The 26,768-nt window shown below is 45.1% G+C and overlaps 2 protein-coding genes across 4 annotated transcripts in view; one reads left to right on the forward strand and one right to left on the reverse strand.

The window, feature by feature from the left end:
- Nucleotides 1-10,710, reverse strand: part of LOC135196987 (integrator complex subunit 14-like) — a 102,978-nt gene extending 92,268 nt beyond the window's left edge. Inside the window, exon 1 of one of the 3 annotated variants that reach the window (XM_064223868.1) lies at nucleotides 10,526-10,707. The gene's annotated coding sequence lies outside the window, so the exon portion shown is untranslated. Of the gene's footprint in view, nucleotides 1-10,525 lie in introns of all 3 variants that reach the window. The other 2 variants (XM_064223867.1, XM_064223866.1) reach the window with 2 other exon arrangements.
- Nucleotides 10,711-15,141: 4,431 nt separating this feature from the next.
- LOC135196989 (YY1-associated factor 2-like) overlaps nucleotides 15,142-26,768 on the forward strand; it is a 79,509-nt gene continuing 67,882 nt past the window's right edge. Inside the window, exon 1 of the mRNA XM_064223871.1 lies at nucleotides 15,142-15,392. Within this exon, the coding sequence (XP_064079941.1) occupies nucleotides 15,367-15,392 (26 nt within the window). The 5' untranslated portion in view covers nucleotides 15,142-15,366. The remainder of the gene's footprint in view (nucleotides 15,393-26,768) is intronic.

The following is a 26,768-nucleotide window of genomic DNA, read 5'->3' on the forward strand; positions in this document are numbered from 1 at the left end:
ATCAGAAACTCAGACTCGTTCTAAGTTCCATGCCGGAACCTTTGATCCAGAAGAATTTTTCAAGATCTCCACAGACCTCAAAGATCGTGAAGCTTTGTTGTTTTGACAGAACCGAATCTCTGAGCCATAGAGCCGGTCAAACAAAACATATTTTGCATATTCTACAATAGTTAGGACTGTACTATCTTCTCTCAACTTCATACGGAAAGATAGAACCATAACGAATTTCACAGAGGTCGATGAGGAGGAACGTCATTCCCCTTCACGTATCTCCAGAAACGGCCCCCTCCGATTGAAAACTGAAAATAGGCGCACTGCTTTGCCTTGGCCAAGAGACTGCCATTATCTTGAAGATCTTATCGCTTCTCGATAGGCTGACGCCTTCATACTCGAGAGGAGAGATATTAATACTTCACTAGTGACGATGTTAGATTACACAACCGATTCTCTCGGGAAGGGTCTTTGACACTTCTCTGAATTACCTGACCTCTGTGAATCCACCTCTTAGAGGCCAACATGTGGCGACTAAGCTAATCCTCTAGGATCATGAATAAAGGGAACAACTTAGAGAACTCCTTCGTCTTCAATCTTACGAAAAACTTAACGAAAGGACGCCCTCATCTCTCCTCACTTTCGCATACTTCTAAGTGAGGTTACTCAACTCAGTAGTTGTTTTGCCTTCGTCGAGAAGACCCCCACGGACGTGCACTAGTTTTACCGAACCTCTTGAGGATCGTTACGTTCCGTGCCCAACCCATAACCATTCTCTCTTCTCGACTATGCTAGAGCTGAGAATATCCGGATGATTTGGGCCCACCTCGAGTCCAACTCGCCTTCGAGAACTGGCGAGCCGACCAATTTGGCTTCGCAATTCTTTCAGACATGTGCCAGAACATCTGTTCTCCTGTTCGGATGTCTGCACCCTCCGCTATCACCCGAGGTGATCCTCAAGCGTTGAGAGAAAATTAGAATTCACAAGATCTTTGATTTATTCCAATTTCTTCGTGAGGAAAATTTGTAGAGGTCTGAAATTGCTGTTTATTCAGGGAAAACAGCTTCTCCACGGAGGAAATGGTCCCCTAGCAAAAACTCTCCATGTTCCCTCACTCAGCCTGCTTCCTTCCCTAAATAAGGCTGCGCTTTGCCTAAGCAGGAGAGCATTATTATAGTGCTATGCCGCGGTAGATTCGTACAGAATGTTACCGTGCGGTAAACCCGCACCTAACAAGTATAAGAAATATCTTGTTGAAATATTCTAAGTAAACGGCAGGTATGATCATTCAAGATTACTAAAAATTTCCTCAACCCGAGGCTAAAATCCATGATTGTAGGGCAGAGAGACGGTTTATTCAGCCATTCCCGCAAGGGAGAGAGACGTAACCAACCGCGCATGACACCGAGCTAGCCGGATACTGCATAGATCATCATCATCACAGTAACATCAGCCTTGATGATCGTCTCGCACTATGTGCCTGAGTTGCCAGCTACTCCTTTTACGAAGGGATAGGTATGAAATTATCGAGCAAAAGGAAACTCTCAAGCAGGCATATTTAAACGAACAAAAATTCGCTAAATACAGAAGCTGAGTTGGTGTTGCAGTTCAATTAGAATACTTCTCGTCTAAGTCGCAATCCGTAGAATAACTAGGATATGCGCCTACCCCTCGGACAATTCAACTGCTTAGTAGAATCATGTCGCGAGTTAATATACGTAGTATATTTATAGTATTCTGAACAACGATCTCCATCCTAAATTCTTTCCTTCAAGAAAACAAAATAAGGATTGGAGATCGACCACCTTCGATCTCTATCAAAAAGAGTGAAGGAGAAGTCTTCCTCGAAGGAAAGCTTCAATGGTGAACAGAATACTATCTGCCTGAGTTGCCAGCTACTCCCTTTACGAAGGAATAGGTATGTATTATCGAGCAAAAGGAAACTCTCAAGCAGGCCTATTTAAACGAAACAGAATTCGCTAAATACAGAAGCGGAGTTGGTGTTGTCGTAACAATACCTGAAGAGTTGTTCTTACTCCGAAAACTCTTGGAAGGTTGAAGGGAGTGTCAAATAAATACATTAGAACAACAGTTCTTTCGGCTTCTATCCGCAGAGGTAAATACGATATGCGTATATGACTTGACCCATGCGTTAGCAAAATGACGCAAAGATAAACTACGTAAGTATTGTAGTAATTTGAACATCGAATTCTCTACTACATCTTTCCTCGACGAGGAAGAGAGAAAGAAAGGAAAACGACTGTCCACGTTCTAATGAACGAGACTTTTAAAAGAACTCCTTGACTCTTTGCCAAGACTCTTTTCCAGAAAAGGGAGTAATATTCGAATAGAGATCATCAAGAGAGAACCGAGGATCGAAACAGACCGTTCAATGTTCTTATGATGATGGACAAAGACTTCCTGGATAGTCTACAAGTCTTTCTCTTAACCCCGGATGAGCCTCTGAAAATGAATGAGAGCTCTCCGAAATTTGTTAGAGTTTATCCGCTTAAACGATAAAAACGTTAAAATCTATGTCAATGAGAACTACCCCATTTATGAGGGGTCCCCCACTTAAATGACAATGGGGAAAACGTCCTGACTTGACAAAACTATTAGCACTTTGCTAATAGGGGAAAACCCTTTAACATGACCGAAAGTCACCCAGGAATCCGAGTATATAAATCTTCCCGATTCTCAAAGAAATCGATGAAGAGGAAAGAGGGATCAAAGAAAAAATTCGGGTATGTCTCTCCGCTAACTCCGAATCCTTTTTAAAAATTTCTGTAAAGAAATGTCCTCAACACAGCAAATAAGACGCCTTCAACCAGTCTTTTCTCTCGCAAAGCGTCCTGCCGAGCTTCCACCGAAGCGTCCTGGCGAATGTCCACAAAAGCGTCCTGCTGAGCGTCCTCAAAAGCGTGCTGGAAAGCGTCCTGCTGAGCGTCCTGCCGAGCGTCCTCAAAAGCGTCCTGCTTAGCGTCCTCAAAAAACGTCCTGCTTAGCTACGAGCGTGTCTGAGCAGAGAACACCAAGTCTTCTGAACGATGTTTCAGAGAGGAACTCGTTGAGCGCCTTGATGCATGCAAGGCCCGCCAAGAGGCGTCCTGGCGAGCGACCTTGCCAACATCTCAATGTTATGACGAACCGCGTTTTGCGTATGACATTGAATATTTTTAAGGGACGTCCTCATGCGAGTCTCCATGGAGAGCCGCACGCTGCTCCTGAAGTGTGTGAACACTAAAGGAAGACGTATGCTTTCGTCTTTTCGCAAGGTGCTTGCCGAGCGTCCTGGAGAATGTCTCTACTTATAGGACGTCGAGCACCTCCAAAAGCTTCCTCACGTCTAAATGCCCTTCTTATGCCGACCAGAGACATAAGTTGTTTGACTGTGCAAAGCAGCTTGCCGGCCATCAAACTTATCAGCTTGCTTTTTCGAAGCTAAAGCGAACGTTACATAACGTATATGGAGCGCCATGAGGAGAGGAGACGAATACTGAGTTGCTCCTCCAAAAGGTGGAATCAAGAATGTCCTTGATTACCAAATTCTTTTGGAATGCTAGCGAGGTTGAAACAGCTCTAACTTCATGAGCGTTCACTCGCAGGAGGCTCAAATCACTCTTCTGGCAAGATGATGAACCTCCTTAATAATGTCAGTGATATAACATGATGCGTTCATCGGCAGGAGGCTCAAATCACTCTTCTGCAAGATGAATGAGCCTCCTTAATAATGTATAAATGATGTATACATGAGCGGTCACTCGCAGGAGGCTCAAATCACTCTTCTGGCAAGATGAATGAGCCTCCTTAATAATGTATAAATGATGTATACATGGAGCGTTCACGCGCAGGAGGCTCAAATCACTCTTCTAAGGCAAGAGTGACTGAGCCTCCTTAAATGTCCCTTAGGAAAAGAGATGCCAGTGCATTCTTCTAAAAGGGAAAATGTGGTCTCTTTACTCTTTCATCCTCTCGTGACGAGAGAGAGGACGGTGAAGCGTCCTCTTCTCTAAAGCTTCTTTAGGGGGCGCGAGTCCTTCCGAGAACTCCAACCCGTGTGGGGAGGACGCCTCGGAGGACGAGAAGCAATCCTTCAAGATTCGTGCACGTGCACGATCTTTAGCAGCCTGGGAAGCGTCAACAGGTTCTGCCGAAGGGACGCCAGATCGGTGGGGAGCCCCCGTAACCCTCATGCGGCTTTCGACATGCCCTCTCCCTGAGTCATGGGAGTCCGACAGAGGTCCAGGCCTAGAGGCATTATGGGGCCGATCTGACGCCCCCTCCACACACAAGGGGCACTACACTTCACAACACTGATTGGAGAGCGAGCACTTTAGTCTAAGATTACTTGATGTAATCCTCTAGCAGACACTTCTTCTAGGCCGCTAAGCCATCCACCACAGGATTAGGCAAATAAAATCTACAGGAGGTTAGAAGGTTCATTATTTCTAACTTCTGTTTACTGTGGAGGAAAACTCCTGATTCTAACACGCTCTAAAATGCGTAAATGAATCCTCCTTCTTCCGTAATCAGTCACACATTACACTAATTGTGCAAAGAAAACATGTAAACGTCATATATACTAAGCGAGTGTCTACCGAAAGTTCCGGTAGCCTCACCTTACCATGCAGACAACAAAGTCTGAAACTAGGCTAACTAGCTTCAGACATCAAATGCAATGAAAAAAAAAATTTACGATAGCGTATGCCTAGCCACAAATCCAAGTTAATAATCGAAAGAATAATTAGGATACTTAAGTGGCTAATGAAGTTTTCAAAATCCTAGGCGGAGGTCTGTAAACAGTTGTTTACCGACCAGCGACAGAAAAAAATATGAATAGAAAATGGGAATAGTTCCTGATATCCGCCTCCCAGCGGCGGGTTTGGGTACTACCACCTGGCCGCCCACTGCGTGTGCCGCGAATTTTTAAATTCTGTCGGACTTCAGAAAATACAGCTATATATATATATCTGTCAGGTAAGTTTCATGAACAAATTAAGTGTTAATGTTTTATACCATTTGTTATTGTGTTTCGTAAAGTTTAGTGTTAATGTTTTCTGCCATTTTTTAATGTTTCATAAAGTTAAGTGTTCATGTTTTCTGCCAATTGTCCTCCTCCTCTGTCACCACTTTCGAAGATTGCCTCACTCGAAAGTAAGGGTCCACATTTTACTACATACATATGTACATATAGTATTTCTTGTACCATGTAGACTAATACACTTTATTTACAGGTATGCAGTACATATTAGTAGTATACAGTGGTCCCCCCGTATTCGCGGGGGATGCGTACCAGACCCCCCCGTGAATAGTTAGAACCCGCGAATGTTTGGAACCCCTATAAAAATGCTAAAAACAGCCTATTTTGTTAGTTAAAACTCAAGAAAAACCCACTAAAAATTTTTCTACATGGTTTTTTTAATAGTTTTATCACAAAAAGTGCCTTTTATGATGAAATTCATCAAAAAAACCAGGAATTTGTGGATATTTATCATGGAAAAATACCGCGAATGCGCGAATTTTCCGCGAATAATGCAAGGAAACGTTCCCGAGAGAAATCCGCGAATGTGTGAGTCCACGAATCTGGAGAACGCGAATACGGGGGGTCCACTGTATGTAGTTTAAGTTAGGTATTGAATGGTCCAAATATGACAATTTGTCCAAAATTGCATTTTTCCTAACTATACAAACCTGAGGTCCTTTTACAATAGTGACCTTCCTATTCCTAGTGTAAAAGGACCGAAAGGTCTGTATCCCGTGTCGGAACAACTTAGGAGTCTGGCGCCTACTGTCGTCTGAAGGACTTGCTTGCTATTTTGTTGTCTTGATAGATTTCAAGAAGGTTTTACCTCTCCTGCCGGGTCTTCGCCCTCGAAAAGAAGCAGATCTGGAGGATGGACCCCCTCGAAAAGGCTCTTGCGCTGTGGGTTTCTCTTTCTTGTTCTTCACAGAGAAGGCCAGTCGAGGCTTCCTCATCGACTGTGCCAGCAGGTCCTGAGTCGCCTTGGCCGAGAGAGAGCTCGAAATATCTTGCACTATCTTCTTGGGGAAGAGCTGTGACGAGAGCTGCGAGTACAACAGCGAAGACCTCTGGGCGTGAAAGACCGACTTAGTCAAGAAGGAGCAGTACACGGCCCTCTTCTTGACTACTCCCATACCGAACAAAGATGCAATCTCGCTAGCGCCATCCCTTACAGACTTATCCATACAGGACAATACACAGTGGAGGTCTTCTGGAGAAAGGGCGTCCGGCGTCTGCGTCTTCCTGGCCAAGACTCCCAAGGACCAATCCAGGAAGTTGAAAACCTCGAGAACTCGGAACATCCCCTTCAAAAGATGGTCGAGCTCATTCATGGCCCATGACGTCTTGGCAGAATTAAGGGCTGATAGTCTGGTGGCGTCCACTAACGCAGAGAAGTCTGAATCGGCAGATGACGGGAGACCCAGGCCCAAGGGCTCTCCCGTTTCATACCAAAATCCGGTACGTCCAGTCAGCTTAGATGAGGGGAAGGAAAACACCGTCTTCCCCGCTTCTTCCTTGGAAAGAAGCCACGATCCAAATCCCCTTAGTGCCTTCTTCATAGATAACGTAGGCTTCATCCTGACGCAAGAGGATCCTTTCGTTGTCTTGGAGGTTGAGAACAGCGAATGTGGAGACGGAGGAGCGGCAGGGCTGAGGGAATCTCCAAACTCCTGGAGAAGCAAGGCGGTTAGCTTCTTGTAAGCAGAAACCGCGAAAGTCTTATTGGAATCCTCGTCAGAGCCTTCCTGGTCTTCTTCCACCGACGAACGAGGAGGGTCCTTTGAAGAGGAGGCGGTCCTATCAGGAGAAGGGCGCCTACGAGAAGCTTGTCGCCTGTCAGGGGTGGCAAAGGCATCAGGAGAGCGACAAGCAGAAACAGAAGAGCGCCTACTGGACATGAGAAGTCTGTGTGAAGACTCGCGATTCGAAGTCGAAGACAACTTGGACAAGGGAGAACGCCTATCAGCAGAAGAACGTCTCTCATGACGAGGGCGCCCACGAGGCTCTTGGGTCTTATCAAGAGGTGAACGGCTTCCCGGAGAAGAGCGCCTGCGAGGATCTTGGCGCCTGTCACAAGGAGAGCGGCTACTAGGAGCAGAGCGCCTACTAGGCGAGAGGCACTTGCGAGGGTCTTGGCGTCTGTCAAGAGGAGAGTGGCTACCAGGTGAAGAGCGCCTAACAGGAGAGAGGCGCCTGCGAGGCTCTTGGCACCTGTCCAGAGGAGAGCGGCTGCCAGGCGAAGAACGTCTACCAGGAGATTGGCGCCTGCGAGGCTCTTGGCGTCTGCGAGGAGAAGAGCGCCTGTTAGGACTAGTAGACTGGCGCCTGTCCTGTAAAGAGCGCCTGTCCAGAGAATGGCGCACGCTCAGGGAAGAGCGCCTGACAGGAGAAGAGCGTCTGCAAGGCGAACGGAGCCTGTCCAGCGAAGAGCGAACGTCAGCCGAAGAGCGCCTGCCAGCAGCCTGGGGCCTGGATGAGGAGGGGAGCCAGCCAGGAGAGGGGAGTTTCTCACGAGAAACCCCTCGCTCAGGAGAAGCCGCAACATCCGGAGAAGAGCGCCTACGTAGAAGAGAGCGTAAGTCGGGAGAAGGGCGCCTGGATTTCTTGATTGGAAGAGAAACGTCCTTCCTCCGACGAGAACTGCCGGCCAGGGAGTCAGCGAGGGCCGAAATCTGTGCTTGGAGCCCGGCGAGAATACTAGAAGGGGACTTCACAGGCTCCTCTTCCGGCGAAGTAGAGCGAGGTGCACGAGGAGAAGAGCAATCAAGAGATCTCCTGGGCCTCTTAACATCCAGAGAAGGCTCCTCTGCTCTTCAAAGGGCGTGAAGCTTCCGGGGAGCTCCATCCACGCTTCGGCGATGGCAAAGAAGACGAGGAGAAGCACTGGCGCAGGATGTCCTTCTTGATGTGGTCCGAGGCAGCCTGGGAACGCACATCAGGATCTGCCGAAGGGACGCCTGACCGGTGGAGGCTCTCCCTAACCTTCCTGCGGCTGTCGACTTTCCTCCTCCACTGGGTCTGGGAGTTTGGAAGCGCTAAGGAGCCAGTCAGACGGCCCCTTCCACAACACTGGGGGCACTGCACAGATCACTTTCACTACCACTCTTACCTTTTTCCAAGGAGCGGATCTTAAGCTCCATGCTGCGAATCGTGGCTTTCATCGCAGCCACCTCCGAAGACGTATCCTCGGGTTCAGCGCAGGGAGCAGGGGCTGAAACAGGGCAAGAAGGTTCTACTTCTACGAGAGGGTTAGGTTCTGACTCTAGCTCGCTAATGCGAGACCTACTCGAGCTTCGGGAGGAAGCTTTACGTACCCTGTCTCACTCCAACTTCCTTAAGTAGGAAGAAAGAGACTTCCACTCATCCTCATTCAAACCCTCACATTCCTTACGTGGGTTGTTAAAAGCACAATCATTCCCCCTACACCTCATACATACAGTGTGAGGGTCAACCGAAGCCTTCGGCAACCTCACCTTACATACATCCAATGAACATACTCTAAACATAGTAGGTGTCTTAACAACAGAATCCAAATCAGACATATTCAAAGAAAAATCCAGAGCAAAATCAAAACAGTCCACAAAAAAGCGTATGCCAAGCCAAAAAGATCCAGTACATCACCAAAAATCCGTCCAAAAGATCCCAGGCAAGCGAGAGCGAAATCAACTATCAGGAGGAACCCACAACAGTTGTTGCCGGTCCCAGCGACAGAGAAAATCTGATTAGAAAACGGGATTGGTTCATACACCCGCCTCCCAACGGCGGGAAGGGTAGACCACCTGACCTACCTGTCACGTGTGCTGCGAGATTTGAAATTCTGTCGGGAACGTCGGAGACTATAGCTAAGTATATATCTGACAGGAAAGTTCATGTACAAAAGAATTTTTTATATTCCATTACTGCAAGTTTTCAAAAATCGCACCAAAACATACATCAGCCATCTGGTTTGTATTCGTCCGCCAATTATCTAGCAGACGGTACTCTTGCCCGACGAAACTGCAGGCACTCCTATGACTTTAATTTCTAACTTTGGAGGAAATACTTAGCTACTTCAAAAGGATAGTAGGGGTCTCAAGCAGTTGCTCTCACCACCGATGACTCATGACTGATACCCATCTCCGGTGTCAGGATGTGTTAAAGTACTTTATCGGAGGGTGGATCCACACGCGGTGAAAACTGGATTAGCTAGTCCAGTCGGTTGTTTTGGAGTGCCTACAGTTTAGTTGCCCACGGGTTTTGTCTGCTATGGAATCGGCGGAGCAATACAAACAAGATGGCGGACAGTTTGTTTTGGCGCAAGGTTTGAAAACATGTGTCCTGTCAGAAAACCCAAAAACCTAAAAAAACGGTAATGCGGGACCCTTTAGGGAAGCGGGGTTTTTGGGTGGGGGGAGAACACATGAGTTTTGGTTAAAAGTTAATGAAGACGGTAAGGACCTATTGGGAAACCGGGGTTTTTGGGTGGGGGGAGAAATATCGAATAATGTAAAAAAAAAAGTGGAGCTCCTACAGATTAATTGGGCAAGGGTAATCGAAGAATGCAAAAAAAATGGGTTTTGTCTGCTAGGGAATCGGCTAACTAATACAATCAGGATGGCTGCCGTTCGTTTTGGCTTTCATGTTGTTGCATGTTCGGGTTCGGGCCGGGTCGGTTCCGTGGGTTCGGGTCGGGTCGGCTGCGGGTCGTCTGCGAGAACTACTTACCTAGGCGGAGTGATTAAAGACCGGGCAAAATGGCGTTACGCGGCCCGGGCAACTAAACTGTAATCAACCCGGTTGTTTCCCCTATACCTATCCAATAGACATGAAAGTCAGTCATCAAAATCACATCAGTAGGCCTAGCTAGGCTACCTATACCTACTTTCTCAGAGAGTAGCCTACCTATTACTAGTAATGGTTGTACTATCTAGTAGTCCTATTTTACATTACATAGTAGTAGGAGGTACTCAGGCTAGGTAGAGATTACACACCCCACAGGCTAACAGGCTAACTTCATTAGTATCATCTCTAAAATCTGGTACTCAGTATCTACTACTACTATACCTACCTAGGATATCCTAGGTAGGCTAGTAGGCTAGGTAGGTACTACCTACTCTGTTTTTTTCCATCTGTCCATCGGCCTATGGTGTTTGCGCATGGCAACACTGCGTCCGGGGCTGTATATAGTAAGCTATGATATCCAATTTCGAATATTAACGGTGTAATTCGCGTACAGTAAATTATTAAAACACTTTCCAGTTGCAAATGTACACCCAGATATCCTTTTATTTAGACACAACGTAACTACTAGGTAGTACCTAGTATAGGTATTTAAGCACGGGACGCAATGTTGCCATGCGCGACCCCCACAGGCGGATGGACAGATGGAAAAAAACAGAGCTAGCTAGCTAGTAGCTACCTAGTATATGGTTTAGCCTACTCCCTAACCCATGACTAGGTAGACACGACTACCTTAGCCTAGTACTACTAGGTAGGTAGGCCACTCGGTACAAATTAGCCTTTCTAATTACCCGGTTAATCTAAATAATCAAGACACCGCTGGTATTTCTTTGGATATTGCAGTTTCCTACTTAGCTACTATATGTGGGATATCTCGGTCTTCGTAAGGTACACTTTCGCACATAGTCAATTCGAAGTATGTAAACAATTCTACTATACTGAACTTATTTTCGGGGTGTGTTTAACACACATATTTTGGTTTCTTGGATCGCCAATATACAAACATTACTTTTACTAAGAGGGATTTACAAAAGTTAAAAATCTATCATAATATTACTATAATTGTCAATAAATCTATCGTATACATTAGTAACATAGAAAATTTATTTATCAAAATATATCTGTATTAAACGATCCCGAATCGACCATTAAAACATTACTCTTCTTCTTACACGAGTTAATAATAACAAGACTACACAAACAATAAACAACATTATTAAAAATATATATATTGTTAACAAATCTAAAGGCATACAAAAGAGATAATAAGTACGATCATCTTAGGAAGCAACATACAGCTAATGTGACAATGTGTGTAAATCATTTCCTTGCTGCCTGAAAATTACAACATTTCTATTTTTATCAAATTCCCAAATAACTTGTTGACCACACTTCAAAAGATGTTCGGAAACGCCTAAAGCAGCTAGGAAAGCATTTCCATAAAAAAGGTGAGCGACTGAAGAAAATAGGAATCCTTAAGCTATATTAAAATCTCTTCTACATTGCTTAGTCGAGGTCAGGTTGACAACGGACATCGTTTTGATATAGTATTTATGCAGGCTCGAATCCTGTCACTAGCATCAGAATTACTTCATATTCTTGCATTTGTATCTAAGGCTTTGTAGTGACAAGCGTATCCAAAAAGTGTGAAGATTCTGAAAGTCAAGAGGGCATTGTCATCATAAAGATATTTAGATAAAATTATATAGAAGGACAAGAAATAAACATTTGTATTATTACGGATGGGTTTGTTAATGAACGAAATACATGCATATTATTTAGCTGAAGTTCTAGCACCTAGACATAGCAACTTGCAAAATGAATCAAAATTTATGCAAATCTGTATAATATTTCAGTAAACTCAATACTTTCACAAGTAGAAGTATCAGACAATTTCTTCTGATGCTTGAGTAATTTTATTCATCTTTGGAGTGGCAGGCATCAAGTAATTAAACGTTTAATATCTTAGTTTTGATTACTTGTACACCAAATATTGATTTCATTTTAAAATGACAGAAAATTATGGTAGCGCAGTGGGATTGTGTTTGACCCTCCTGAATTTAGTTACAAATTCTAGCACTGTGCCAGGAAGTCCATCGCAGGTATATAAGTAAAACTTGAAATTATGAGGTTACATAGGTTTAATTACCGTAATTTGTCTGACCCATCTATTAGAAGGTCTAGGTTTCATAAATTTTATTTGATGAATAAATCCATTCCAAATTATTTAACTGACATAAATGTAATCAATATAGTAGTGTGAAAATACATGCAACAATTTTTGTATCGTATTTGCACATTTCTACAAACGTATTTGATATTTTTGCCATATTTCAACTAGTAAAATGCTACGTTTTTTCTTATTCTAGTCTATCCGAGTCATGAAAATTAATCTATTGCCTAGAAACTAATACAAAATGCATTTTCACTGCAGCAAGTCTTTTCAATCTGATGGCTTCTTCCACAACAAGGTATGACAAAAATAAAAATTAAAACTGCAGTTACTACCGCACTCTCACATGAACCTTGTAAGTTTTCGTATAAGAGAAAGATTACTCCTTTTCTTACACAATCCTGCACTTTCTTTTCTGTTTTATGATGCATTCGTAAGGGTAATCTTCGTATGTAAAAATCTGAAGTGCTAACCAGGGATAATTGTTTCATTCTTTTGTATTTTTTAAATCTTAAATTTGCAGCATAATACCAAAATGTTTGGGCATACAAATCCATTCCCATTAAGCATAAAAACACAGGCTCTCTAGACCGTTAGGCTTTTTACGTAACGATAGTATTATATATACTCTCCAAAGCATTCTGTGGCAAAAGAGGAAAGCAGAATAAGACAAGTATAGTCCTTTTGGTTAGCTGAACAACCAGAAAATGTACTAATCCACTCTACATTCACAGATCGCAAAAACAATCACTCCCTCAAAATGGGAACCTATTTGCTTCAGACATAATCCCTCCATTTGTATTTTTCATAGATCCATTTGTGTGTTAACTTTTCTCTCTGTATTTACTTTTATATAGAACAACTTCCTGTTCTTCGAGTATTTGCTCGCTTTTTCCTATCCTTTTTAATTATTGTATGCTTTCTCTTTCACTTTCCCGTCCCCTTCTTTTGTGCAATTGCACCTCAAGTAATCTCTGTTTTCCTTACACTAAAACTCTCATGTACTAATCCCACTGTTTCTTCTACGCATGCTTCCTACTTATTTAGAACTACAAACACTTTCAACTGACTCTACGGCCTCATCCTCGTTCCCCTTCCGTGTATTTAATCTTAGTCATTCTTCATAAAATTTCTCTTTGTATGTGCTTATCACTTTCTACTTTATCAAACTTTCATTTCAAGCACATAAACAGACTCCTATCTGACTTTCACATCTGCTTATCCCATATTATGCTTATTAAAAAAAGAAAAAAGATCAGTTGTACTTTCCAGACATGCCTTTCTCTACCATTATATCCATCTCTCTCACTGCATAAGCGTTATATAAATGACTAATACTGAGTTCAAGACCCATGGCCTATAATGTAGTGTAAGATATCCTCACGCTTAATCTATATGAGTATTAAAATACATCATGTATCGTTGATTTGTTTGTTGATATTAACAGAATATTATCTTGGTATACCTACCTCCTTATCTTAATTCAGTGAGTTTTCTTAACACTGGTCTATACATTTCTTCGAAGCTTGCCGAAGAATGTAACAGCTTACATCATTATGTTTATGCTAAATATTATCTTGTAATAATAATAATAATAATCGTCATCATCATATTTTTTTTTAACCGGGGATATTAAGTAAATATGGACAGGAGGATGTGGGAGAGTAGGCAGCAAGACTCTTTTTTAGAGTTAAGTATTGTATACCTATGTCAGCGAGTAATTGAAAATTTATGAGATTTTATTGTATAAGCATATCATGGCCAATAGAGTACACATTTACTGATAAAACAATCGAGCAGCTTCCGGGACAATATCATACAGACTGGAAAGTAAGGCGTCAGTCATGGAATGAAACCAAACTAAGAAAACAATAGTTAAAGGTTAAGACTATCTAGCTCCTTTTAGGGATTTTGTTGAAAACTTTTGTTACTTTTAAACATATTTATGAAGTGCATAGCCTTTTTGGAGATAAAAAAAAAGAAAGTTTAAAAAATAGACAAGGACGGCCAGAATAACTAACAGAATCAACCCGCAATATAGCTGCGAACTCAATTTTCATTGCGACAAAAGGACGGGAACCGAGACCACCGACGGTCAGAGTTAGACACGGTCTTGCGGAACCCGATTTGTCTACGCTGTGCTTCTTCATGGTTGCGGCTGTTTTGGCCGACTCCGTACCGAGGGATTTAACCAGTTCTTACTAGATTTGTCTCCTTTCATATAGCGCCATTCGCCCTCTGGGAACATAATATAATTTACTGTCAAATCTTTTGAACAAAAGAATGATGAAAGTTTGTTTTGATAATGTACTTTTTGTAGCTTGCATTATGTATGGCATGTCCATTTTATTCTCATTTGTTTATTTTTTATCTATTCAGATTACTGATCTAAGGTGGATGATGTTCGTTTTCCAAATTGTTCAAGGAGAAGGTAATATTTACACTTGTGAAACTTATGTCCATTTAGGTCACCGCTGAGAAACTAGAGCTAGTGCTGTCCAAGTGAGTGGTCAAATTAAGTTAACATAGTTGCTAAAGGGATCCTACGTGACTGATGACACAAATTAGGCTTGTCAAAAATCACTATATGGGAACACGGTGAAAAAATTGTATACTTTAACTCTGGTAGCCGAATTCCCACCTGTGATATACTCAGCTCAATATATATGTTAATAATGGTAATCTGGAATTAATCTAATTGAATGATCAATTAAAACACTTATTCTTTGGTGCTATTTACTACGTTGTCAAAGCTTCGTTATACGAGTTGGAGCGAATTATATTTTCTCATCCAAGCGGAATGTATGATCTTGCATTGTCACCGTAACAAGTGTCATGATGATTACAAACTGTTTTTTTTTTTTTTTGCTATTGTTTACATCGTGAGTTATTGTGATCACGTGACCCACAAGCAACATTACTTGTTTTTTAACTTAGCAGAATGTTTGCCAGCGAACATTACCACAACGGCGGTTATATCCGAGGGCCAAGGTTTTACAGAAAACTGTACAAAATTTGATAAAAAAAACAAAAAAACAAATCTCAGTTAATTGAACAGGTGAGAGCCAACAGGTTTGGTTAAAGAAATTAAATGGGAAGGTGATATCATATAAAATCAGAGGTAACCCAGAGATTTACAAATAAATCAAACCTAACCTGCTTTGTGATTCGCTGGTCGATGTGCGCCACACTCGTGTCCATCTCTATAAATCTGCGTCTCTTGCTTAAATCTTATAAAAGTGAGCCGTCTAGAGAATTTAATTTTACTCTTTAACGATATATCTTACTAGAAAATATCGGGCATACCTCAAAAATTCATTTATTTTCTTATATTTTAAGGTTGAAATCAAGAAAAATTATGCGACGGTTTTTATTATTGTTAATAGCATTATTGGAACATTTCTGTATTGTCGTGGCGGTAGGGCAGGGTCTGGGTATCTGCTGTTTTGACAGCAAGATATGGACCAGAAAAAGAGTCCCAGTAGGTAAGTCACTGTTCTTGTTCTTTTTCCAGAATCGAATAAACAGTGTGTGAAATTGTTGCATTGGTAAGCAGGGCCAAGGTGTGGTTAAGAGGCTCCTTAAATAACTGGACAATTGACGCTTTGACAAAGGGGATTGACCCAAGATTTGGAGTTTTTTTTTTACTTCTTTCAGACCATTTTTCAAGCACTGCATGACACAAGTGACGGTTGACCTCAAGCGGAGCGTAACACCTTGCAAATCAAAATTTTGTAATTTGTTGGACTTGCAACTTGTGAAAATAAGTGTTTTATGAACTTCGCAGTAATTCATTCCAGATTCTTTTTTTGTGCTTTCATCTGTCATTGTGACTGATGACGGGCTCGGACGCATTCCCGATTGGCCGAAACATCCGCTCGGTTTTATTCTCGAGTCATTTCCGGTCGATTGCTTTCTAAGCCAGCAGTTGGTCCGGCCCAACCATTTACAGTAGGCTCAGCCTCTTACCCTACCTACGAGAGCTAAATTTTTAGACCACTGTCAACCACAAGGCTGTAAGTAGCCCGTACAGTAGGTATGTCTAGGCCTGCCTTAATGGAACACTCGGTCCTTACCCGTAGTACACCTAGTGTGCATTGACTCTTATTTGTAAGCTTATTGACAAATTTAGTTGACTAGACCTACGTAGGGGAAAACACCACTGTGCGACCAGGCGACCACTTGTACGGTAGCGTGACCACTTTCCCAAAAATTAACTTGAGCACTTCCAGTAACTTAAGTTCGACATCAGTCGCAAGCCAACCTCCGTGTAAGCAACATCTTGAGCCATCTTGGGTGCTGTGCGGTCAATGATCCACCAAACGGTCCTTTTTTCCACTCTAGGGTAAACAACCGCAGATGATCCATCATCATCGCGCTGGCTGGGCCTTATTCACTCGATATTTAATTGGTGAAACAAGAATACAATTACAACTTTAAGCATACCATTGAAAAGATTGAAGTTTCGTCAACATAATGTGATACCTATGTGAAAGCCCAATACGAACTAAAATAAGCATGTGAGCTCTTCGTAAAATATGTTTTCAAGGCAGTTTTGAAATCCAATATTGTGGCAATCGCGTGGCTGGCCGTTCTAACCACAGACAATCTGCCACCTTTCCCATTCTTCCCAGCACTCATTTGAACAATGTTAGCATATATAGGGTAAAACATCACAGCAGGCCAAACAGGCCACCTACATTCAACACTTGCCACCCTCCGAAAAAGTACATTATAACGCGTCCTGACACCGGAGATGGGCATCAGTCGCAACTTGTTGTTGGTGAGAAACGGAGCTAAAGACCTCTACTCTCCTTTCGAAGTAAGTATTTTCTCCAAAGTTAGAAATTAAGGCCAAATTTTAAGATTTAAACAGAGGGTAGTGAAAAGGGTGGCTACGGTGCATCTCACCAAAACGCTTTAGAAATTTTTTGTTTTTACTTACAACTAAAAATGTTTTTTTTTTTTTTCGAAGATTGACGCCATCTTGATGTTTACGGAGCGCTTGTGGTAACAAACTTCCCATTTCCTGGTGCTAAATCTGCACACCACTTGTACCCATAGACGCTGGAGCACTTTCATCACAACAATCGTAAACCAACCTCTTACCAGCACTTATTCAAGGGGACTACAGCATTCTTTGCAGCGTTTGGCGCTCTTCAATTGTTTATCAGTGTTGTCAATTAGTATGTGTTTACCCTCCAAACTAGGTATAAGACTTACACAAAACTGGGGAAATAAGTGAAATTAGCGTATCTATTTGTATTATATATACGTACATATTACAGCAATTTTATCATTACTGCATTACTATGACAAACTAGAATTCATCGAAAACAGTTTGTAAATGACATCGGCGTTATGTGTGACGCTCCACTAGATTGGCAACGATGAGTCATTTTTCTCACGTCGTCTGCTCGTAGTATACATCCGAAACATTTGTAATTTTTGGGGGTTAATTTGGGTTGCAAAAAAGGGATAATAGACATGAATTAAATAAACATTTTGAAGTAAAGTTAAACTAAATTAAGGGAATAAAGCTTTGCATCTCATAATCAGTGTTGTCGTCTGCTGCTCGTAACATGGTGTTTGCGGAGTGAGTGCTTGAGGAACCAGGAACCACCGCGTGAGTCAAGTGCACTGTGGAGTGAATTAAGACCAAAATGTGTATAATTACAATCAAATAAGCACTGTGGAGTTTCAGTTTGGATGGCTGGCAGTAAGGATAAAAACCACCGATTACAAGGTAAGAATGAATCAGTTCCAACCATAACCCCCGGGAATAAGAATTTCATACTTTCACTAATATAGGCAACAAAATGTTGTTTTATTGTGCTGATTACAACTGCAATCTTGAGTAAGATCAATAAACGTTACATATATACGCTAACATTGTTCAAATGAGTGCTGGGAAGGCTGGGGAAAGATGGTGGCCGTCACTGATGAGAACCATCCATGCAAAACGTAGCCGCCATATTGGATTTCAAAACTGCCTTGAAAACATATTTTACGAAGAGCTCACATGCTTATTTTAGTTCGTATGGGGCTTTCATATATCACATTATGTTGACGAAACTCAGTCTTTTAAAATGGTAATGCTTAGAGTTGCAATTGTATTCTTGTTTCACCAATTAAATATCGAGTGAATAAGACCCGTCCACCGTGATGAGGGTTGGCCTGCCGTGGTATTCTACCCTAGGGTAAACAACCGCATAGACTGGCCAACACACCGACAGTCACGGCTGGACACCCTCCGAAAAAGTACTTGTAATGTGTCCTGATACCGGAGATGGTCATCAGTCGCGAGTTGTTGTTGGCCTTCTTTGTAAGAAGCGTGATTACGGAGGCTCATCTTATAACTGCCCTGATGACTCCTTCAAAATACTCAGAGTCAAAGCTCATGAAGTAAGAGCTGTTGCTACTACTTGACTTTCTTTTCAAAGGAACATGTCAATGAAGGACATCCTTGAAGCGACTTATTGGAGATGCAATTCGGTCTTTGCATCTCAGTACCTGAAGGACGTCAGGGTTACTTATGAGAAATGCTTCTCTCTTGGCCCGTTTGTGTCAGCGGGGACAGTGCTGGGACTTGGAGCAAATACTGATCCTTAAAAAAATTATTTTGTTCATGAAAACTTACCTGTCAGATATATATATAGCTGTATTTTCTGAAGTCCGACAGAATTTTAAAACTTCCGACACACGCAGTGGTCGGCCAGGTGGTTAGTACCCATTCCGCCGCTGGGGTTTTGGGAAGGGTATCAGGAAAAAAACCATTCCCATTTTCTATTCATAATTTTTCTGTCGCCGGTGCTGAAAAACCACTGTTTTTCAGTACCTCCGTCTTAGGATTTTGGAAAACTTCATTGCCGCTAAGTATCCTAATTGTCTTTTGATTTATTTACTTGGATTTGTGGCTATGGCATACGCTATCTTAAAATTGATTTGAATTTGATTCATTTTGCTTAAAATATCTGAATCTAGTTAGGCTAGTTTCAGACGGGGTTGTCTGCAAAGATAGGGTGTGGCTACACCGAAAGCTTCGGTAGATCCGATCGCCACTTGGTATGTACGAGGGGTATGGGTCTTCCTTCTTTGTTGAGATTTGTCATGTAAGGAGTGTGAGACTGTCTATTCCGTAAGGAAGCATATGATTCGTATGTACGCAATTAATCAGTAAACATGTCTAATTCCGTAAGGAAGACGTATGATTCGTATGTACGCAATTAATCAGTAACAAAAGTCAGGGTAGTGAACCTGCTAACCTTCCTGTAGACTTTATTTTGCCTAACCCTGTAGTATGGCCTACGGGCATGAATATGTCTACGAGAGGTGCTCGCTCTTCTTCATTGCTGTGAAGTGCTACTTCTGTAATTGTTACTCCTAACCCTGCAGTATTGCCTTCGGGCCCTAAGCAGTGTCTGTAGAGGAATTGCCCTTTCTCTTATACTCTTTCGATTCGTAACTTAGAATCGAAAGTGCTTGCTTTAGAGAGTAAAAGTGAAGTGCAGAAGTGCAGTGATACCCCTTGTGTAGTGGAGGGTGCGTCAGATCGGCCTCGTTTCGCCTCTAGGCCGGGACCTCTGCTTGACTCCCAGGACCCGGGGAGGGAGCATGTCGAAAGCCTAAGGAGGGTTACAAGGAAACCCCCACCGATCTGGCGTGCCTTCGGCAGTTTGCTGATGAAAATCCCCAGACTGCCAAAGGTGCGATGCGCGTGCACGAATCCTGAAAGTTTGCTTCTCGTCCTCCGAAGCGTCCTCTCCGTGCAGGGGTTGGAGCTTTCGGAAGGACTCGCGCCCTCTTAAATAGAAGCTTTATAGAAGAGGACGCTTCACGTCCTCTCTCTCTCTCGTGTTATGCGTTTCAGTGAGAAGTAAGAAGGCGAACGTCGCCTGAACTCGTGTCCGTCTTTCCACCGAGAAATACGTAAAAGAAGTCATAGTAGCAGAAGCTTTTGAGAGCGGACGCCGGGACGCTCGGAGGATGGACTCCAGGCGCTGCGCGGTGCAATGCAAGCGCTCCGCGCGCGCCAGTGGAGACGCCGAGCGCGCTCCAGTGGACGCCGAGCGTGCTCCAGTGGACGCCGAGCGCGCGCCAGTGGACGCCGAGCGTGCACCAAGCGCACGCCAGGGTGTGTCGCCTGGCTGAAACGTTTCTGTTGAACTCTTCAAGCTCTTGTTTCAGATTTGGGCCTAAAGAATTTTTACCCCATACCTTCGGTGATACCTACTCTACCTCACCTGCAAAGAATGTGAAGTAGGCAGTTGCTTCGGAGGAAGCTTAAAGTGAACAGACAACTTCTTCTTTCGAAAACCCAGCAAAGACATCGGGTTTCGTGAATTCAAGAGGTCTCTGTCAATTAATATTGCTTTTCGCATAGGTGGATGGAGTTAAGGAAGATCTCGTTTGCTCTACCGCAACCTTACCATTCTGCCAATAAATTTAAGTTGCCACTACCGCAGTCAAGACTTTGCGATAAGGCAGTTACGGGTTATGTAAGGCTCGATGTCCGGCCCACGTCAGGACTCTCGGCAACGTTCAGTAGGATTCTTGCAAAGGGCACTCATCAAAAGGACGCTCTTTCAGGAAAGCGCAAAGACAGGACTTCCTTTGCATACTGCCAATAATTTTAAGCTTTAGCAGGCATTAGTTGTGATACGGGAGAGGAAGCTGGTTGGAGAGTTTCTTCCTCTTCCCAGGATAATTTTCCAAGCTTTTTAGCCCATCTGAAAGGGTTTTTCAGATGATAGATTTTGTTAGTTTCTAGTCGGGACTACGCTGCCGAATTGAACATCGTCGTCCTACTTGCCGTAAGCCCAGTCTCTTAACAGGATTCTTGCCCCTTCCTCGTTTGAGACGGGAATCGGAAAAATTAAATGCTCCACTCCCTGGATTACGTGTTGTCAATTCAGTGACTTTCCCCCATTGACAATATACTTTCGTTTTGTCAGTAAGTGGGTATCCCCTCTTTGACAAAAATAATCTCTTTGTCCCGTAAATGGGTTAGTTCTCATGACAAACAATCTCATTAAAACTTGAATTATTGGCGTAAGCGAATAAGCTCTTATTGACAAGATTCGGAAGAGCTCTCATTCGTCATTCGCAGACTCGTACAAGAAATAGACTTGTAGACTACGTCAATGAACGCTTATGTCCAATAACATAAGAAGCTTGAGCTGACTGCTTCGACTGCTTCGATTCTCTTAAGGTTGTCATGAAACTTGCCTGTTAGATATGTATGTAGCTGTATTTCCGAATTCAGCTATATATATGTCTGCCAGGTAAGTAGGAACAAACTTTATTGTGATATAATTTCATTTTTTGGCCTTGCGTTATTTTACTTCTGGTTGGTTCAAGTCATATACGCTTGCTGTAGTTACCTCTTCGGATGGCAACCGAGAGGTCTATTGTCTTTTGTCCGATACGTAATACAAACCCCTCGGTCCTTTAACATAGGAAAGTAGCTAGCGGCAGCTGGAACGGTCGTAAGCTTCGAACAAGGGGAGAACGGTAGTTAACTGCTTGTCCGATCGTCGCGCGCCGCGCGACTGGGAGGTAAACAAATCACTTTTGCTTTCGGCCGCGGGTGTGAAGGACGTGTTCGTCATCGCTCTCTGCCCAAGCTTCAATCGTCGTATGCTTTGTTTATATTGTGTTTCTACTAATGGTTTGTTGACTTGAAAATGAAACTGTAAGTACCACTGTTTCATTTTCATTACTTAATTATGAACCCTTGAGTTATGTCTCGGTGCCGAGGACGGGCACGCTCGCGCCGAGTCATGTATTTGGGCGAAGGGTGTAATTGAAAAATGTAAGTACTTTTTTCATTATATTTTTGCCCTGTGCGTTCGTTACCGAGAGTGTGATTGCGCTCGGCACGAACTTTTAAGTTTGTATAATAGAATGCAATGAAAGTGGATTCGCAATTATTGATTGCATGAATTTAATCTGGATCAATTTTCGTTCTTACCCGGGAATTGATCCTTACGATTTTTATGTGAAATGAAATCGCAAGTGCAGTATTCTGTTTCATTTTCATATTACTTTGCACTGCTGTGCGGGGGTGGGGGAAGCGAAGGTCTGCCAGGAAGTCGTCGGAAAGCTCCCGCGACTCCCTTGGTAGCCGATTCTTCGTCTTCCTTCCTGCCCCCCGCTCAGCTTCTTCATTGTATTTTGTATTTGGGGTCTTCCTTGCGTTCGGATGGGGCATGTCTTCCCCCCGGGCGTGAGGGAACCCCTCTTACTAATCTATCTATGTTACCGCAGGTGCTACATCCGTGGGAGACGACCTTGGATGTAGATGTAGATCCTCACGAGGTTGTACTCGTTGTCGGGGGCGAGAGTGCTCCCGCAACGAGCCCTGTGTAACGTGTATGCATTCGTCAGAGGCGCAGTGGGTGCTGTACGAGGACACAAGAAGTCATCGGAAAGTCCAGTGACTCCTTTGGTAACGGACGTCCAGTTGTACTCGGGGTCTTCCGTCCGCTCTGGGTGGGGTTCTCTCCCCCCAGGCGCGAGGAAGCCCCTCTAACTAACCCGACTGTTGCTTCCGCAGGTTGCCATCAGCGAGGACGACCTGGAACAGGTGTGGGAGTCGCTGGGACTGCAGGGGTTGATTCAGCGGTTGGCGGGGTCGGCAGTGGTCACTCATGATACGGTAACCACTACAACAACCACAATCTCGACACCAGCATATGAGATGTCACCGCACCTGGTGTACACACCACATGTCATGTCGGTAACACCCACGCTGCAATCCAGAAACCAATTCCTGCCGTGCCAATCAGGACGGTGCCACCGCCACCTGGGTTCTTTGTATTGCCGACCCCGGACTGCCGCTGCCAAAGAGTACCCCCCTGGACCTGCCGCCAGTGCCGAGGATGACGGTAGCGGCCGACAGGACGACTGTCTCTCCTGTGGTATCTGCCGTGCCTGCCGTACCTGTTGCTGTCCCCAGCCGCTCATTCCCTTTCAGATCAGGTGCCTGCTGCTCATTCACTTTCAGATGTTCCTGCTGTTCCTGGACCTGTTCCTGTTGTTCCTGCTGTTGGTGATGCTGTCACAGTCTCAGGTCTTTCCGGACAGGTGCAGTCGGGCCCTGTTGCTTCGGCAACTGCCCCGGCTCCCTCCTGGATGGAAGACCTGACGCCTGTCCTGCGGGAGCCTGGCGAAGAAGAAGAAGAAGAGGAAGAAGGTGTCGTCGTCGTCTTCGTCGTCTTCGTCGTCGTCCGCTGCCTCTCCTTCCCCTTCGACTTCTAAGGCCAAACAGCCGAAGAAGAAGAACGGTTTGCCTCCTTCCCCCCTAAGAAGACTCCTTCGGGATCTTCTAAGGGCCCGGCTCGCTCAGGCGAGCTGGGGAGCTCTTCTGCTGGTCCTCCTGTTCCTTCGGGAACTGGGGGCCCGTCGCTTCTTCTGCAAAGAAGAAGTCGACGGGGACCAGAGGGCACCAGCCTCGGCTGGTGCGTCCTCACCTGGTGCTAGCGGGTTCTGCCGCTAAACCAGGTTCCGTCTCGGCCGCTTCTCGTTCGCGAGAAGCACCGAGTGGACGCTCTTCCAAGAAGGACCGTCCAAGCCAAAGTTTTGACGCCCGAGCTCGCTCGCCGTCAAGACAGCGCGCGGAGCAGAAGACTGGCGGAGAGTCGTGCACACAACTCTCGCCAGGCCAGTGGACGCTCTCGCAGCGATCAACTGGCTGCTCGGGCCTAACGTGACGCCGAGAGGACGCTGGCCGGTCTCGACGCGCTACAGAGCCTAGCAGGTCACCCGTCCGCCGCTCCCGATGGGACCCCCGGGCGGAGACGGTGACCAGCGGCAGCTCGGCCTGACGCTAGAGATCGGTCTCGACGTTCTCAGCCGAAGCCAATCGCCCCAGGCGAGCGGTAAGGCTAGGCCTGCTGCTCGACCGTCACCGCGGGTTGACGATCAGCAGCAGCCCTCCACACACGCTGGTCCTGCCAGCGAGCGAGGGGAGCGTCAGGTCTGCCTCTCCCATAACGGGTTGAGGCGAGGAAGGGGTCCCCGCGGCCGTCGGTACCAGCCACGGCTGGTACCAGCGGCTCGACGCGCCGAGAGGACGCTCGCCGGTCTCACCGTGACAGCGAGCCTAGCAGGTCACCTGACGCCGCTCCCATCGGGGACCGGGCGGAGACGGTAACCAGCAACAGCTCGCCTGACGCTAGAGATCAGCGTCGACGTCTCAGCCAAGCCTCCTCGCCTCAGGCGAGCGGCAAGGCTAGGCATGCTGCTCGATCGCCACAGCGGGTTGTTGACGATCAGCAGCAGCCCTCCAGCACGCTGGTCCTGCCAGCGAGCTAGGGGGGAGCGTCAGGTCTGCCTCTCCTGTACCTTCAACCTCCTAGGGCTACGCCGGGAGGAGCGAGGTACCTATGAGTGATCGCGAGAGGTGCGCCGCTCGCGACCCCGCTATGACGCCGTATGGACCAGGCACGGTTCTAGGGACCGACCAGGACATACGCGCAATTAGCTGGAGGCGACCGTCATCGGGGTAGCCGCTCTTCCTCCTTCTGAAGGAGAAGTATCTAGGGATCTATTCTTGTTGGAGGGGGGGACTGGACGGTACTACTCCGCAAGACGTGGTTACTCCCGAGATACAGAGGAATTTGCAGAAGTCATTAAGCTGATTCGTCAGCATAATGACCCTGCGGAAGGATTGCCGCTCCCACCAGCAGAGCCCACGTCTCTGCTCGAGTCGTTTTGGGGCCCGAGAGGGAACCCAAACCGACGGTGGGTTCTCGCGCGATCGGAGCTTGCCGATTCTGTCTCGAACCAGTGTCTCTCGTCTCCGGACAAGAAGGCTCTCTCAGTTCTGGCCGGTCGATCAAGCTACTTCCACCTCCTCTACTGCGACAGAAAAAAGGCAGCGGCGTTTTCTACGTGTCGTTCGGACACCGTATTTAAATACTCCTTCGGTCCTCCTGAGAGGTTTCGAGCTCGACGAGGACTGGAAATGAGTCAGGAGGACGGTTCGGCTCTCTCCTGTCAGGTGTCGATCAGCCCCAACCCACGACGACCGTTCACAGTGGCGGCAGACCCTTACCTACAGTGGAGAGTTCGTAACCCTCCGCGGGAAAACGTTTTCTCCTGACGATACGTTTTCCCAGACTCTGAGAGGCCATCGCCGCAAGGCGATGGCTGCTCCTACTCTTCTCCAACTGCTAGTTCCACTGGGAAAGGCGAGCGAGTATCCAAATTCCTTCCCCATTCCCTCTCTCCTTACGGACTTAGGAAAGGGAAAGGGGAGGATCCTACAGAGATTTCTTTGTAGGATCCCACGTTCGGACTGCGCTACCGGGGGGACCTTCGGGTCCTACCTGACGTAAGCCCCGGTCGTTGAGGAGGAATCCTGCTCCATTCTCGATTTCTACGGGAATCGAGAGGACCACCAGCCGATATCGTTTGACGAATTCGGTGGGGTTTCGCAGGACTGCTTAGAATTCTACGGAATTTCTAGCGCATCGGGGGTGTTCGAGTTTTTTACGATCTTCAAAACACTTACGCGAGACCACGGTCAAAGTGAGCGAGACGAGAATCCCCGATTGTTACACGATAATCGGGAACCTCGCCTATGCTCGAATTCCTGGAATTTCTAGCATTGTGAAGAAGACTGCTGCTGAAGAAAAACCATCTCACAGTAGGCGACCAAAACCCTGGAATAGAGGAGATCGGACGGGAAATATTCCAGTTTGGCTTGAACTATCGTCTTAGTATTCTGTCACCATTGAAGCTTTCCTTCGAGGAAGACTTCTCCTTCACTCTCTTTAATAGAGAACGAAGGTGGTCGATCTCCAATCCTTATTTTGTTTTCTTGAAGGAAAGAATTTAGGATGGAGATCGTTGTTCAGAATCCTACAAATATACTACGTATATTAACCTCTGCGACATGATTCTGCTAAGCAGTTGAATTGTCCGAGGGGTAGGCGCATATCCAGTAGTTATTCTACGAATTGCGACTTAGACGAGAAGTATTCTAACTTAATTGAACTGCAACTCGGGGTTGCCTGCAACCTCCAGGAGGGTTTTCAAGTTTCAATTTTATATACTTATGGTTTTGTCACGACAACACCATTTCAAACTTTTATATTTACCGAAATTCGTTTCGCCTAAATATAAATTGCCCTCCCGAGCATATCTTTTATGCTCGGTTAGTTCTAGCCGAAACGCAGTTCCTTCGTGGAATAATGGATTACCTGGCAACTCAGGATGACGAGTCAGCAGGCTCAACCACTGGCGTATTGAACTGCCTCATAGCAGCTCAGTATCAGCTGGCCTCCGAGATTCACGGTCATGTATGTCTCTCTCTCCCTGCTTGATTGACTACCGAACCGTTATCTCTGCCTAACAATCATGGACTTAGGTCTCTGATTAACGGGGATTCTCGCAATAATGAAGGACCATTCTACTGCGGGGTGACGCTAGATTCCATCGCCTTCGACATTGCGAGAATTTTCAACAGAGATATCTCTTGGACTCTTTCATCTTTCTGTTTACCGCACGGTAACAGAAGTCTGTACAAGTCTCCCGCTGCATCGCACTGCGATAATGCGAATGATTTTGCAGACATACTGAGTTTGTCTTCAAAAATATCTCGTATTCGTAGGTGTACAATTGTTCATTGTTCAACCCGAATTACAAGATGTGTCAGAAGACATCGCCTACTCTCCGACCTGACAGCTCTAACCTCCAAATGTTCAGCCCATGAGAAGCAGTTCTTCAGGCGGCTTTCCACCTGTGTTTTCATTACCGAAGAACGCCCCGCTTTCATTGCAACTACGACTTCTCACCGGACAGCAATGAAATAGCGGTTAGCGTTTTCAGTCAATTGTAAGCACAGGTTATGA

The sequence above is a fragment of the Macrobrachium nipponense genome, chromosome 18, assembly GCF_015104395.2.
Source record: "Macrobrachium nipponense isolate FS-2020 chromosome 18, ASM1510439v2, whole genome shotgun sequence".
In the NCBI taxonomy this organism is placed as follows: domain Eukaryota; kingdom Metazoa; phylum Arthropoda; class Malacostraca; order Decapoda; family Palaemonidae; genus Macrobrachium; species Macrobrachium nipponense.